We start from the raw sequence: 18,192 nt of genomic DNA on the forward strand, positions 1-18,192 counted from the left end.
TCGTTTTTTATATATTATAAAAAAAAAAAACATAAATACATAATCTCAAAAATTCATGTTGAATAGTGCAAAAATATAAAAATTGATTTCTGAACGAATACAAACATTATTATCATAAATCGTTCACTCCTTTCAACAACGTCATACCATATTTCAAGAAACATGATTTTTCGGGAGATCGTTTTTAAAGTTTAAAAATATAGTACAATGTATTAAAAATAAATATCAAGCCACTTATTGAACTTTTTACTGTACAACAGATCTTTTAAGGTAAAACTTGAATGTTTTTTCTCCATTTGAAATATATTAAGTATATTTAAAAAAAATTATTAAACAACACATTTTCTTCAAAATGCAAAAACAATACTTTCTGCCCTGTAGCGGGTAAATATTAAGTTTAAAATATGCCGATTTTGCTGAGATATAGTACATTTCCTGGGGATTTCGAAAACATGCACAACTGAAAATTAACGATTTTTTTTTATAAATAACGTTGTTTATATTATTATATAATATAAACAACGTTATATATATTATATATTTTCTCATTAAATTCTAAAAAAGATTAATGAAATAAAACACCAGCCTTTTTATCTTTATTCACTGTATCTGGTAAAGACATCAATAGAATTGGGATAAAATTGATTTTCCAACAACTTGCCATGTTGCATGTTAAACAGAAAAGCCGAGTGAGTTATCGCTACTCGAATGGACAATATGTGATCCCATTTACAATACACATTCCCTATACCCTTTTCCCACCCAGATAGTATTAACAAAACAAACCTACCACACATTTTGTAAGAGCTCGCTGCCTCCTTTAAAGCGATTTTACTGAGAAACTTTTCCACTCAGCATGCTCCTCACAACCTCTTCTTACAAAGTAGTAATTAAGTTTGCTTTCCCATTAGTTTTATCTCTTCTTCAGGTAGCAAGATACATTATGCTGGAACTTATGTATCGTACATAGACCACATATTTGAGTAATGCCATTTCTACGAAAACTTTAATAATAAATTCATACGACCAATATCCAAATACATAAATAAAATGTAAATGTTTGTAAAAAATATCCAATCTCCTTCAATAATTTACCGATCGCTTTGAAATTTCGTAACAACTTTGCATTTAAATACGCGTGCATTTTTATGTATATTTCTAAAAAAACGGTAATATTACTAATACGTAACAGTTAGAAAATATTATTTTTGAAAAACATTTTTTTACTGCAATGGCAGTACCATCTGTTGAATTTAACAGCAACACATGCAATACTAAATATAAATCATGATGGACAGCGTGGTTCTTGACAGCTGATTACATATTGTATTTATACAAGCAAGTCAGGCTCCGTAGCGTAGTTGGATAGGGGCTCGACTGCGAAACTGACGTCTCGGGTTCGATTCCCACCAATTGCAAAATGAATTCAAGAAAGATTTATTTTCAATTGGTTTAGATGTTTATGATGTATTTTTCACATTAACCTTCCCTATTTTTGCTATCCTACCTGCAGACAAGCATCTAAAATAGACGCTTTGCGGATTATTCCTTTTAAAAAAATTCGAAATGAGTGCTGTCTCTTCCATTTAACCAGACTGAGCCATTCAATGCGTGGCCGGGTAAAGCTAGTTTTTAATAAAGGACAAAATAAAACTAGCATTTAAAAAATGTATTCGAAGGGTCTTTTTTAAAATACGACTCCAAAATGTTATTTTCCTTAACATCTGAAATTTTGTTGAAAATAACAAATATAATAAAAGAGTATTTTTCAATTCAGCGATTATGCTTCATTGTTATTTATCGACTGCACTTTGTCAAATATTATCAATGTAAACATGGGTACATGTCACGTTGTAAGAGGACCACATGAACTCTCAATTTTCGAACGTTATACTGGGGGTCTGTAGGAATATTGTTTCTAAACTAGCACAACATTTCCGCAAAAGCTCACAGAATGACACACTCTATAGACACACAAGTCATGTGCTCATTATATTGAATATAATAATACTCTACACCTGTTTAGGGTACTTTGATGCTTAAACTAATTTCCGATGCCAAAAAAAAAGAAATCGCATACCTAGTGCTTCTTCCGTTGTAAGAATGCCGAATAAGAAAAAATCTTTCACGAAAAAAATATTAACTTCTCTAGGACTTCGCAGTGCGTGTTTTTTGACGCTTTCAAAAGGCGGAAATTCTGTATCCTTTGTTGTATATCTATTCTGTTCAATAAAATATATCCAATTTGTATCATTCTTCTTGTAATTTCATATTGATTATATATATATATATATATATATATATATATATATATATATATATATATATATATATATATATATATATATATATATATATATATATATATATATATATAGGGTCCGCCAAATAACTTTTTTTTTTTGAAAAAAGGGCGCAAAACATCGAGTGTAGCTTCGGCTGTGTGGCACGTAGCGCCGTCCTGTTGAAACCAAATGTTGCCAATATCCTCCTCTTCAATTTTTGTGAACAAAAATCCGTTCAACATGGCCCGATAACGATCGCCATTGACTGTAACGGCCACTCCTTGCTCATTTTCAAAGAAAAATGGCCCAATTATGCCTCTGGACCAAAATCCGCACCAAACAGTGACTCGTTTTGGGTGTACCGGCTTTTCAATGTATGCGTGCGGGTTTTCTGTGCCCCAAATACGACAATTTTGCTTGTTTACATACCCGCCAAGATCAAAATGAGCTTCATCCGAAAAGATGATTTTTTTGGCAAAATCGGCATCTTCTGTAAGTCGATCGCAGGCCCACTCAGCGAAGCGAAAACGCATTGGATGGTCAGTTGGCTTCAACTCCTGAACCAATTGGACTTTGTATGGCGTCATACCAAGGTCTTTATGCAAAATTCGTCTCAATGATGTCTCCGAAATGTTCAATTGTTGAGAACGACGGTGAATTGATGTTGATGGCGCTTCACGCACACTTTCTGCCACAACATCGATATTCTCGGGTGTACGCACTGTTTTTGGCTTTTCACGCTTTGGTTTATCGATGAGGATGCCAGTTTCTTTCACTTTTTTCACAAGATAACGAACATACGGAGCTGACGGTGCTTCTCTTCTTCCAAAAACCGTACGCAATTTTCGCACACATTCTGCAACATTACCATGATTTTCAAAGTAATGTCGCAATATTTCCCAGCGTTGTTCAAGCGTATACACAACCATATTCGCTCAGCGGAAGGATAAAACTAATTATCTGTCAAATCAAACATGAGCTAAGTGTTACCATTCACGAAATAAGCACTAGTTGAAAAAAAAAACTTTAGATGGCGGACCCTTTATATATATATATACATATATATATATATATATATATATATATATATATAATATATATATATATATATATATATATATATATATAAATATATATATATATATATATATATATATATATATACATATATACATATATATATATATATATATATATATATATATATATATATATATATATATATATATATATATATATATATATATATATATATATATATATATTATATATATATATATACATATATATATATATATATATATATATATATATATATATATATATATATATATATATATAAATATATATATATATTTATATATATGTATATATATATATATATATATATATATATATATATATATATATATATATATATATATATATATATATATATATATATATATATATATATATATATATATATATATATATATATATATATATATATATATATATATATATATATATATATTTATATATATATATATATATATATATATACATAAATATATAAGAGTATATATATGTATATACTTACCGTAAACACAGCTTAAAATAAATTTTTATAAAAAGCATGCTAAATAAATACTACATTGTAAATCAAATTTAAAAAAGCATGCTTAGTGTAACCAAGAATACATTTAATTTTTTTCATTTTATTAAGGCATCAAAAAAAATATTCTCATACAAATATGCAAGTAAGGCATACAAGTTGATTATGTTTATTTTTCTTGTTTCTTTAAATAAATATATGTAATATTTAAAAAAAATCGTGCCAATCATTTTCAAATATTTTTAAAAACAAACAATATTATTTATGCTATTTAGCTAAATTATATTTTTTGATTTTTTTAAGAAACAACAAAAACATTACGTAGCCAACAGAAGAGCTTTCTCATGACACAACAGAGTCTAGGTAAAAATGCTCAAGAATTAGTATAATATGCATTGCAATGAAAATGGGACGCAATATGTAATCGCCCCATGCAAAATAGTACATCTCAATTCGCTCTATCTCTTGACGAGTCGAATCAATTATCACATGGTTCCCTGGCATTGAAGACTTTTCACATTTAAACACCAATCTAACAACTTTTACGTGGCTGTGAGTGTATTTGTGTATATGTGTGTTGTTGTTCTTCCCACAGAATGGTATATCTCTCTTTCTACTTACTGTAACCCTTCGTCATGTTTTATTGATAACGTCCAGAGATTTATTCTACTTTGTACTGAATTCAATAAAGAATAATAAAACTTTCGAAAGACATAAACGTAACATTCTAAATAAAATATTATTTTATAACGGTAATAAAAAAGGTAGATTGTAACAAGGGAAGTTGGCCACGATACTGGCATATGTTTTCATATGGGTAATAGCTCTATAGAAAATTCAAAAGCGGTACACTACTAAAAGAAGTTTTCAGTTCCGAAACTTCCCCCCATTTCCCTTTGTAAAGAATCTCATATTGGGTGTTCGAAAATGTGATTAACTTTCTCTTTAAAATTTCGCTATCCAATATCCAAGAAAATTTTATAAATTGCTTTTAAATTTAACAACGCTTTTGTATTGGATGTTGCTAATACGCCTGGTATTTATTCCATTATAAAGTTTTAAATCCTTAAGTAACATTGGAATATTAAGTACAAAAAGGATTTAAGATATTTAATTTAATACTTGTCTATAAATTTAACAATTTAATAGGATAGCTGCGATTCATTTTACATTTAAAATTGAATTTATTAAGAATTACATAAATGTTAAAGAAGTTTGTTTGTTTTTTTAAGTGGGAAAAAAATATCTATGTGTTAGTTACAAATATAGTGCTTCAAATTCACACTAAGGGTTTGACAGTGAACGATTTAATTAATATAAAATTTGAATAAATTCTAAGGTGACGCGCTGGTTGAGATTTAAATTAATGTGATGACCCGATTAAATAGAGCTTTTTGATCGTCACATCAGAATATGTTCTATACCAGAAAGACAGTAGTGTGTGGTAGTGTGAGTAGGTGAGTATTATTTCCCTGTAAAGTGAGCATGTACCTGATTGCCATCATAGGTCCAGCTACCGAACTTCATGTCACAGTGTTGATCGTCAAAGGGGAACCAAGTGATGTCTATCTTGCATGTGCTCTTGAAGATACCAGGAGGAACGTACAAGCAACTGCCGTTGTGTTTGACCACAACGTTTGTGTGGTACGTCCCGTCGAAACCTTCGTCTGCACTGTTCGCGACACCAACACAAATCATATTTAACCAGCCTTTCATTAAAGATACTGGACATAAAGCCAGCAAGATATCGACTTATAAACACACAAAATGTGACAACGTTGACTTGTAAACACATACAATGTGACATGGACTTATAAACACATAAAATGTGACAACACCTTGTGAAATATTGAAGAATTATTTGTAATTGATGTGCCTATCTTGTTCAATTTATTATTAACAATTTATTATTCAGTGTTAAACAAAATTTTGTTAAAACATAATTGACAATTACCACATTGTTTCAAGTATTGTTAAAATATAAATTATTTTGGAATTTTATTCAGTACCAATTATAATATTCATCGTTACCCAATTATTTCACATGAAAACTTGTAAAATACTCTTCACTTTCTCCTTGTTGTTTTAATATGATCAAATTTTAAGGGATGTTTATATTAGATTATTGATTTGTGTTACACGTATAATTATATAATTGTATCATATTATCAGTGCGGTTCTTTCGGGACTTGGATTACCTTCATATTCTCACTATCTGAGAGGTCATTATCGTTGGCGTTTCTCATCTCGTTTAAAATGAATAAAGTTTTGTTTATTTTTTTTGGTATAACGAAATAGTTTAAAGTATTTTAATTGTCTTATACAGTTTTAATGTATGTTGAATAAACCTCATGAGAATTCATAATTATGTTTCTACATGGTTCCGCAAGAGGTCATTAACGATGATCGATCCTCTCTGGGAATGCAGCATGCGATATTAGAGCTTACATAAAGTGAGCAATATACTCGCCTATAAATTAAGATTAACCGCTCCTTTTGCAGAATACCTGTATACGAATACTGCGATTCATAACAGGTTATATAAATATATATAGCAATGGCAATATTCGATAAAATTAGGTGCTTTTATTGACTCTTTTTCAGTATATTTTACATGATCAAAAATATTTAAATGACATAGCAATTTTTCACATGTCATTACTATCTTACAAATGTCGTGTGATGTCGCAGAATATCTAAAGGGTAAAGGGTTCGAGTTTTTTTTGCTTATTAATTTCTATTTTGCACGTTGTTAATACAGATTTATAATAGCAGGTCGCAGTGAGATATGTGCGAGTAGGAAAAGATTGGTATCACAGTGATACATTTAAGCATTAACAATAATTTCTGTGATTTTTACATATATTTCAATACATAATCTTAACCTGTCGCCGATAAAAAACTGTTGTTTTTTGCCTGTTGTTTTTAATTATCAAATAAAATGTCCACATATTTATAAGTATTTATATACTTTTTACTGAAATAATACCACATGTAAAACTGATTAATTTATTTTTAGAAATTTTTATTTTTATCAGACGAACCAAAATAAAAATAACTGATTATTCGCTTCAATATTTATTTTATTTTACCCTGGACTGGTACATGAAGAATTTTTTTCTTCATATATTTAATGATCAAGATAATATGCTTTTAAACAATGCAGTGCCTTATGCACCATCAGATACGGATAAATGTTAAAAAAGAAAGAAGAAGAAACATTTATGTACGATAACTTAATTTTGAGTTGAATACAAACCAAAGCTAGAAACTTCGTCAGTATAAATATATAACCAAAAAATTCTCAGTAAAACGTACCCTAATATCATTTCAGCAATATTTATTGCACACGAATGACCTTTTATCGCCCGAAAACCCTTATATCAATTTTTACGACTGCGGCCCTTCAGCTCTAAAAATAATTTAACGACTCTGAAAGTGTAACGATAAAAGTCTCAGATCGTGGTGCAGCGATACACCACGTCCTGATATTAATTATTAGCTGGGTCGTGCCCGACCTGGCCACATGTTTATCTAAATCTGAAGGCCCCAAGAATGGGAGCTGGAAGAGACTGAGAACCTTATCGTAGCTGAATAAGTGAACGGGAACTCGATATCTGGAGTTTGAAACTGGGTAGCTGAGAAACCATTCCACTTTGTGAATGTTCTACAACGTGACCAATAACTTCACAAATTTGTGATATTAATTAACTATTACGATCATCTTCAAGCTACCCATTTATTATTATATTTAATTTTATTTTTATTTTTATTAAAACCCTTATCCGCACCCGATGGTGCATAGGGCACTGCATCGCATTGACGCAGTTTTATCTTGATCGTTAACACATGAAGGATAGGTGATCAGCTCTTCGCTTCAGGCACCAGTCCAGGGTAATATTAAAAAAATATTTGAGTGTAAAATCACGACTAATTATTTTCATCCCCCCTGGGAATCGAACTTGGGACTTCCAGCCAAGCACCACGGAGGTAGAATACAATTTTATTATACACGCAATAACAAATTAATAATTACCTGTGCCTTCACTTAGTTTTTCTGTGACGAAGCCACATTTAACTATACTAATTTGTTGAGCTATATAAAAGAAAATTGTTTATGACTTGCAATCAAATACGACATCGCCGGACGATGCGGTCTATTTCAGATCTAATCAGATCAGAAGCAAGTTTAAAATATTAAAAAATTGGTATGATTTTCAATATTTTCCTTTTCGAATTAATATTTGTGACGTTTTTTTCTTGTTCAATATTTGAAAAATTATAAAATGATTACATTTTTATTCATTTTTAAATCAATATAACAGTCTAATTAGCAAATCCCAGATTTGCGTTTCGAAGTAATATTTTTTTTTAATAACATTTTCTTGCATAATAATGTCTTGATAATTAGGAAGCCCTTCGTTTTTATAATAAGAAGCGCCTGTGAAAATGAAAGAAATTTGAAGAAAAACAACTCAATTTTTCTTCACGTATGTGTTTATATAGTAATTGTTTGTTTGTGAAAAAAAAGGAATGATTCCCTCTTTTAAAATGCGTATATTGTTTTTAAAAAAAAAAAACAGATTAAAATATAAATAATTATTTTTTTTGTTTTTTTTTTTAATCTATAGTAAAAAAAATGGTTTTTAATAACTGTTGAGACCTGTTTCGCTCTATAAAAACTTCAGTATAATTTATCATGTAATGTTGAATTCTGGAAAGTAAATACCAATTCAAATAATAAAACAATGGAGCTGCCAAGATAAATCATGTATTTCTGTTAATTCGCGTAAAATTTCAAAGGAATCTCAATAAATAAAAACGATATAATTATTCCACGGTCTGAACTGGGTTCGACACGCTCCGTTGTTCTGGCACCCAGTATCGGGTATCCTTGGTTGTCAATAAGTTATGCGGGACCAGTGAGTCGGTGCTCTCCACCAATCAACAGGGCGGTTTGTGGATAAAGGTAGCTGCGGGGGGCTGCGGGAGGGCGGTGAGGGAGGGCGGGGGCAACCAGGGTAGGAATATAGAGGAGGGCGGAAGAGTAAACAATCTATGAACTGGTTTTGAAGCAGTTACAAACAAACAAAACGTTTGATAAATGGAATAAATTGGAATCTCGTTAATTAAGAAAAGATTGAAGTAAAATAACATTGACATCTTAAAAAAAATATCTCCAGTTACATGTTGCGATTGATTTCTAACAACAACGAATTAAAAAAGTCTGAAATAGTTGTAAAAAAATTTAATAGCAATTTATTGACATTGCCTACGTAAGTTATTAAATTTGTTTATTGATTTGGCGTTCAATTTGTAGAACTCCATTTTTAATTAATGTATTAATTTTAAATCAAACTCTGTTAACAAAAAACACATAAAAAAATAAATATTGTGACAGTTGTTTCGCCTTGTTAGGGCATCAAACGAACTATCATTCGTTTGATAATGCCCTAACAAGGCGAAACAATTGCAACAATATTTATTTTTTATGTGTTTTTTGTTAATCAAATACAACTTAGTAGACTCAAAAAATCTGTGTTTGTTATAAAATTAATACCTACGTAAATTTATTAAATTTAGTTGAGAATTTTGCATTACGATCGATAAACTTCAGATCAAGTCACTTTTTGAAAATCCCTCACATGACATACATACATTGCACTTACTTTTAAAGGTTGGTTCAATAAATAAGGGTATATGGTATATACATATATACTAAGATTAACTAAGTACAATAGTTTATGTTTTGGAAATTGAGGATTGAAAATTTATTTACTGGTATAATGATAAGTGTTGCACAATGCGTAAATTTATTATTATACCGCCCAATAACAAACCCTGAATGCCGATGCTTGGAAAACATATTCTTAGAAACTGCTTCTTTTTTAAAAAGCATAAACAAATCTCACTCATGATATGAGTTTTAAAACTATTCAAGTGGATAATGAAAACATTTTTTTATTTCATTTTCTCATTGGTTTATAAATCACCTTTCTTATGAAGTGTATGCCACCAATATTTTTTAATCGTATTCGATTCAATAACGATTCAATGACGTATTCAAATATCTTCGTTTTCAAGCGTTCATTCTTTTGAATTTGACCAACATTATAATTATACAACTTGTAATTAATAAAGTACAAAATAAAATAAAGATTAAAAAAGTTCACAAGGTTTGTTCAAGTGTAAGTTTGTCTGCAAACCATCGAAAGGATAGCTTTTTTCCAGATGTGCTAATGTTTTCTGGATTGATGTGAAGCAAAAATTATATTTTGATGGATTTATACATGAACAATATTTGTCTTTTACTTTAGTTTGAATGATTTAGTCAAAATAAACACAAATAACAATTTCCCGAGTCATGTTTGGGGTAATAACTGAAATGTACAGGATCATTTTCCTTTATTGGAGGGCTCATTTGATGGTTTTCGGATAAATTGTCAAAGTTATAAATTATTGAGTTTACGGAACATTTTAGACCCCGAGGGAAGTCTTAATTTCACTCCTTTGACCTACATCAGAACCACCTACACTGTGGTAAAGTGATTAGGAATATTTCTATTCAGGTGAATTTACCCTTATTTGATAATGTTGTATATCCCTCTCAATATCCTGGAATAATTCTCTATTCATTATCCAAATAATGAATTTTAATTATACTCTCGATATTTCAATTGTTCCAATGGATAATTACTTGTATAAATAATATTACATAAGTATTTAAAAATAAGCTCTGATGTAATAGGTAAATTTAAGTATTTATTTAAATGTAATTTCAGTGTTATAAACACATAATATTTATTAAGAACGTTTCGAATATATAAATGTGTATTTTTTTTTAAATATAACTTTTGTAAGAGTTTTACACAATATCGGATGAATATGTTTTGAATAAGGGTAAAATATAAAGGAACATCAAATAAAATATTAAATTCATATCACACAGTATTATGGCGCTAGAGAGAGAAATATTGATTTTTAATTCATAAAAAATATTGATTTTTAATTCAAACTTTACAAAGCAAAATTTTTATTTAAAATGGAAAGACTACCACAAAATGACTGCCGAATCAATTAATGGGAGAAAAATGATTGAATTTGTCGTACTAACAAAAGAGTCAATAAAAGCAACATATTGAATTTACTCGAAAATTTTACGGATTATCGTATATAATTTTTTTAATGTTATATCATATAATATTACATCCTTTCGATATTTCTGATACTTATCTGAACTATTTATAATGGAAATGTGTAAAATAAATAATTGGTTATGCAATTTGAGTACCACGGTACCTTAAAGAAGCCCTCTGTAAGAATGTTAGGAAATATTGTACAATTTAATCTAAAAGTAAATAATATACAAGTGAATACAATATTAAAGTGGTCATGTCAGGAATCGGAATAAAAAGCGGGAAGTATGAGGAGATCCACGAATGTGGAAGAGGCAAAGATTGTTTTCACACAGATTGTATGGCGTTCTATTCTCTCTGCCTAATTCCGCCCTGCGGAAAAGTGGCGTGCTGGTAAGTCAATTTATTTTTTACTTTTTTCTCTGTAATCAATATTGAAAGCACTTCCTTCGGACTTTCTATTTTATAACTAGCGAAATTACATTGTTAAAAAATACTATATATCTCATTGTAACTTAATTAAAATATCAACCAGTTTTGCGACAGAAAACTTGTTTCTAAAGAGTAATTAATTCAAAAAATTTCTTAGTGCTCAATTAATATTTTTAACGTAAACTAATTTATTATGTGGGTTTTAAATTTGTATATTTTATTTCATCGTTTCAGAATTTTATTCGATTATTTTCATATTTTGTGATACCTACGTGATCTATAGTATTTTTATATGAAAATTAATTTTGAAATTAAATAAAAAGACAATATTCTCAAACAAATACAGTTTTACCATGAGTCTCAAGGACATAATGGTATCCAAAGTTTTGGAGACAAACGAGTTTTGTTTCTTAAGATATCTCTCCTGTTTATGGCTTTGCAGGACCACGCAAGCAGCGAAGCCCGGAAAACTGTTTTGAGAACAATAAAACTGAAATGGGAAAAAACACATTTCATTATGAAAATTCTCGCTGAGACTCACCGCGTTTAGCTTTCAGATATTATTTTTCCTTCCTTTTTCTTATTTATGTAAAATATTACAGTTCAAAAACCAAGTAAAAATAATAATGTTTTTAAGAGTGTTCTAAGGCTCTTGCGGGCATTCGAGCTGTGATATAATCCGTCTGACATAATCCTTCATCGGGGGCTTAATCTTTTTACGCCAGAAAAGATATGTACATAGTAATAAACGTTTTGGAAGATAAAATACTGTTAAATCCTCGATTCAAAAAAATTATTTTTTGCCAAGATCTAGTATTTTATATACTTGAAAGTAGTCAGGTTAGGAGTTGGATTGAGGAATGCTTGGATATGGAAGAGGCGAAGATTGTTTCCAATGACAGATTGGTATAGCGTCATATTCTCTCTTGTCTACCCTGTGGAAATCGAGTGATTTTTAATTAGTTAGTTTAAAAAAAAATCTGAATTTAATTTTTTGTTATTTCTCGAATTTCAATTGTTTTTAAAGATGCATCGCTGTAATCTTCGTATATTGTTAAGGTTACATTATTTTGTTCATCCAATTTAAAAACATTTCTAATGGTTTTAAAAATGTCGTGTTTATGTAAGTATTATTTAAAACCGTATAGCTATTAATACAAGCGCAGTTATATCACAAAATAGGTTTTTAAGAAATCGCGTTAAAAGCTCTACCTTAAAGTATATTGAGATGACATTTTTAAAAAAAGATGTGCATTCTACCATTAAGGCAGCATGCTAAAACAAAAAAAACGTTTTTCATCGACGTATTTTCTTGTCTCCTCTTAATACCTATTACATGTTCAAACTGTACTGTGGAGTTGTCTAGGTAGAGATATGTGTCACAAAAAGATTGTATTAGGTTTAACGATACTTATAAATATTAAAAGCTTTTTCATATTTTGAAATTGCTTTTGATGTAATAATATGTTATGTAACTTTTTTGATATGTATACAATGTGTAATGTTATAATTTAAAATATAACATTTCACTAAAAATATCTGTTATTTTTACAAATATCAATTTAAAATATTTTTACTTACTTTTAAATTGAAATTTTTTGTACAATCTCCCATGTTAGTCATACAACATTATCATAATAAGGTTTTTATGAAAATGTTCAAACGCCAATTATGTATATATTTTTTGCGACGTTTATTTGAAAATACAATTTAAAATAATTTGAATTAAATTTATAAAAAATGTTGATTGAATATGTCTAGAAATAAACATAAATATATGAGTAGAATTTAAATCATCATCATAATAAATTCATAAAAGGTGTGCTTAAAAATACATTTTAACGATGGATTATTTAATGTTTGTTAATAAGTTGAGATAAAATATGTTTTATAAAACGAGATGAGATTAGCTGTGTAAGATTGAATGACCCTCCAGTTAGTGAGGCCCCTTGGGCAGTAGTGGACCACAACAACGGCTCGATGTCTTACATACGACCACCATAGAAAACCACTCATGGTTTAGTCCCTCCACAAAACGGCTATAACAGTAAGAAACATGCCTTTGCAAAGAGGCTCATCTCATCCCCCTCTAATCTTGCTCATGGTATCGAAGCCTTTGAGATCCAACTGCGACAATCCACAAAGTCCAGGACATACAACACCTATATACAGCATGACCAAAAATAGAAAACCCGCTTGCTTAGCGAAAAATATGTCTATCCAAAATGCTATTTAGTGGAGTAGAATATAACACGACACTTTTATTAATAATAATAATAATAATATACAGCATGACCAAAAATAGAAAACTTGCTTGCTTAGCGAAAAATATGTCTATCCAAAATGCTATTTAGTGGAGTAGAATATAACACGACACTTTTTTTACGTAACCCTTATTTTTAACACTTTTTTACGATCGAATATTGACAAGCATTATTCTTTTGTGGTTGACAATTCCTTTGTTACACTTGTTGTCAATAGTTGACGGTTTGTGTTTTTGTGTAAGCAAATATTTATAGGGAACACCGAAATAACATGTTTTCACAGTTTTTGTTGTAAGTTCGGTTACCCTGATAAATAAATAACATATTTTATTATGCTTTCAGATAAATTTGTCTAAAATCAAAGCTTTTCATTACTCTTAAGTGTAAGAAAGGTATGCAGATTTGGAAATCTTCAAGTCGTTCAATTTTTATGGGCATATTTCATGCCAGTTCCAAGAAGTTTAATATAAATATTAAGTCTTGAACATTTGTTTGACTAATAAAGTCAATATTCACTTTATAACACTTGATGATTTAACTAACGGGTTTAAAATGTAACTCGATTCTAAAGTGCATAAGGGGAAGAGACAAGTATTGTCACTTTGTGACCGTGTTACTTTAATCCACACCAAGGCGGAGGTCATAATATTTTTAGTTTACCTTTATAAGTTGTTGCAAATGTCACGGTTGATTTCTGTACTTTGCCGGACCGGCATAACTCGTCATGTAAAGTCCGGTTCCGTAGCTGCTTTGTTTCCAGACCAGGTTTGGCATGACACCCAATTTGTTGGATCCCGAAGGGCTTATCTTGCGCCGATTCAACCCTGCGCAATTAGTCGCCATCAATTAAGTATGGCTTCTGTTTTGGACAGCTGAGTGACAGTCTGGAGTTTGAACCTTCGTTTTAAACTATTTTAAATCGAACTAATGCTGAAAGATTTTATCTTTTTTGCTGTCGGGCCAACGTTTGATAATCCATTCGCTTGACCAGAGACGGGGTCGTTTCTTATTGTAGAGCCGTAACGTCATTTATTAATGCCAATTTATACACATGGTTTTACATAATTTTATAAGGTTATACATAATTTCAAGTAGGTAATGGTTTTCTACAGTTGATTTGCGTGGGTGTTATTATCTAGATAAATTTAACCATAAAGCATTAGTTTTTTTATCTAAATTATACAAGAAGGAAATATTTTTTAATGTGTTTTAATGATACGTAATTAGGTATTTTACTTAATTTTTAGGTTAGAAAAGTCATCAATTAGTAAGTACACTACGATTATTTTCTTAATTAAAAAATATAATTTTCATTCCATAAAATTTTGCTACATAGTTACAAAAAACAGTTGATCATCTTAGTAACAGTAGAGCTGCGCTGAAATATAAGGACATTGGATTTAAATTTATTATTAAACAATGCGTACAAATCACTTTTGTGTACAGTAGATATATTTGGAGAACGAAGTGTGTTTATTTTATTTATTGATGTTTTAAGACGTTTATTTGTACACCTGTTATTGTTTGAATGAAGTAGTAACTAAATCGTTATATTAAAGTGATTTATGTCGTTTCTTTAATACCGACTTTTACTATTCAACTAAAAGATACAGTATGCATCAAATTTTCTACAGATATTTGATGCGACTTTCGCAATCATGTAATACGAGTATGCGTATTTGATTCAAAGAAACTGTGATTTAGAGCTTCGGTAGCAATTTTAAAGGGTATAGAATTTTCTTCGCAATCAGCAATGCCCGACCCTGTGTAAAGTTTCGAATCTACCTCTTTGTTTGGTGCTCTACCTTTGTATCCAAAAAGGCTGGGCCTTTAGTTTAAATTTGTAAGTTCCCCGTTAAACTTCACGACGAACTTGTTAAACCAAACGGTTTTCTCGAGACCCCAGAGGGTCTTGGCACTAATGTATACTCGTACATACAAATGTGTATTTGAAAGCGGCTATTATTTGCTAACTTGAAATGAATTTAATATTTAAAAAGAAAAAAAAGGTTGAGAATACAAACACTCTCCCTTGGACTACGAGTAGTACTAGAGTTATAAAGATTTGTCACGCGAAAAATCTGTTTTTGTAGTGAATCTCTATAAACTTCAAAATACCGCGCCACTTTTATTTGCATTTTTTATTCTTCCTTTCAGAATGGAAGAGACTTTGATTGATGCGAGGACTGAAGCGGGGAGTTTACTAAAAAATAGAAAAGCTCTTTATCATTTTTCTCACGGTTTTCTAAGGTACTACGTTTTGTAAATGGAATTCTCGGAGTGAAAATATAATTTAAGCATCGTGCATACACTTCACATATTTGCTCATTCATTTCACACATTTTTTATGTGTTTTTAATATTATCATATTATCGATTACTTTTATTTAAAAACATGAAGAATAAAAACATTTTATTAAATATGTAGGTATTTTAAACATTAGTATTTGAGGGATCCTATATTATGTGCTAAATAATACTTGTTACCCTCATTACAATTAGTACGTTTGCAATTTCTAACTAAGATGCAAGTTGGTACAAACATAGGTTCCATTAAGTACAAGGACAACTTGATTATGTTTATCTCAGCGAACAGACAAACTAAACTCGACCTGAAAACTCCTTTCAACATGTTGGTTAACCACATCTTCTTAGCATGTCTTCTTCAATCTACCACTAGCTTTTGTTACTGAAGAAAGCACTTTAATATGCATTTACGAGGATGTTATATTCAAATATCTTATTTGAATAAAACGAGGGTAACAAGCGATGTGTTTTTGTTTATAAAAGTGTGGTAAATTCATTTAATCTTAAATTTCTCTTATTTTTTATTGTTGGTATGTTTTAGTATAATAATCTTATAACAAATCATTTAAAAAAGATATATTTTATTTTTATTGTATCCAAATTAAAGGAATAGTTTTTACTTGATGCAGAAATGAAGGAATCATTAAATTTCTTTAAAAAGTTTAGTTTCTCTTGAAGTAAAGTAAAGATCAAACGAATGTAAGTAGAATGTGGAATGTTGTCAAAGGAAATAATCAAAGAGAAACTCCTTTTGATAGGGTTTGTCGTTGTTCAGTTGAATAGTATCAGTCGTTAAAGTTTAATTAAAGATTGTTATTGGTTTTAACTGGAATATTATCAGAAGTGTCTCTGGTTAGCATAGCTGTGGAAAAACACGATTAACATGGATTTGAATGAAAACATTAGTAATAAAAGTACGACTACAATAGATCACTAGTTACAGTTATTTTGTAACTTAAAATTGTTAATATGAAGTACGTAATTACGAGGAGTGCATCTTACCTGTTGTACATGAGGACGTCTGGTTTCCACAGCTTATTGGGCGTGATCCGAAGGTCCCTCACGCCTCCATACTCCGAGTCGTTCCATCGCAGGTTGTAATCATTCCACTCCTGAAGCATTCACACATTTGGACAATATTATTCAGCAGTCGAGTGTCTCGGAGGAAAAGGAAAACTACCCACATTTATGAAGCGCTAATGACACGAACTAACATTCAAGCACAAAATCGTCGCCTGTTCATTTAAATTTGCACATTTACTCTAGATTTACTACTCAAGTCTTGTATTTACGTGGAAGCTCGACCGATTGTGCATCGAGTGTTATACAACAAAGGTACGTATGAGCCGGTAGCATTTCATTGGTCGATGTCATTAACGCATCTTGCGAGAGTAATTTTGAAAATTTTTCTTGTGTGCGATTAAGTTGAAAGTGTAAATAATTCAAATATGAAAATTACGGTAATGAAGTTTTTAGCTTTTTGGTATTTTACGATTATTCTGCCGATTAGGTACCGCCGATTTGCGGACACCGTCGAAACAAGACACGCCTATTGGCATTAAGACAAAATAACCATAAAACTAGTAGTTACTTAGCAATGTATCGGATAAGACTTATGTAGCTGCATGAGATAGTTAGTAATTTGTTGTTGTGAGTAATCAGTGAAGAGTTTTGTGTGAAAAATGTGCTATAATATAAAACAATAATGAACTCAAAGTGTCCAAAGATGAAATGCAAAGATGGAAGAAAGCGCTACTCTGCTTGCAACTTAACATTGGTGTTTGAACTAAAGCTTTGTACATATGGTGAAATTTGAAATACAATGTAGTATAACAACACTTTACAATATTATTTCTCACCAATTTTTACGAGCTTACAAAGATATCTATAAAACTAATAAAAAAGTCAATTTTATTCTGTTTTGTATTTGTTTTCTTCGAAAGTGAGATTGTGTAAATTGAAAACATAACGTGTGAGTATAATTTATAGTTTTTCAGTAAGTAATCATTAATTTTGAATAGTGTTATTTGTAGAAAAAAAACAAGTTAAAATGTTTTGAAGTTTTTCTTACAGGACAAACGACACAAAGCATATTCGAAATAGATTTCTATTCTAGTACAACACCGTATTATAAAAGGCATCTAACAAGGAACTACTAAGCATATGTTTACA

The 18,192-nt window shown here is 30.1% G+C and overlaps 1 protein-coding gene across 6 annotated transcripts in view; it reads right to left on the minus strand.

The window, feature by feature from the left end:
• The window catches only part of nAChRalpha6 (nicotinic acetylcholine receptor alpha6), a 249,650-nt gene that overhangs the window by 54,550 nt on the left and 176,908 nt on the right, over window positions 1-18,192 (minus strand). For all 6 annotated transcript variants that reach the window (XM_088257907.1, XM_088257904.1, XM_088257906.1 and 3 more), the window contains 2 exons: window positions 17,023-17,132; window positions 5,374-5,554 (listed from right to left, as the gene is read on the minus strand). In XM_088257907.1, coding sequence (XP_088114033.1) covers window positions 5,374-5,554; window positions 17,023-17,132 — 291 coding nt within the window. The remainder of the gene's footprint in view (window positions 1-5,373; window positions 5,555-17,022; window positions 17,133-18,192) is intronic.

This window comes from Brachycentrus maculatus, unplaced genomic scaffold (genome assembly GCF_059751285.1).
Source record: "Brachycentrus maculatus isolate JH-2025_06_01 unplaced genomic scaffold, ASM5975128v1 h1tg000089l, whole genome shotgun sequence".
NCBI lineage: Eukaryota > Metazoa > Arthropoda > Insecta > Trichoptera > Brachycentridae > Brachycentrus > Brachycentrus maculatus.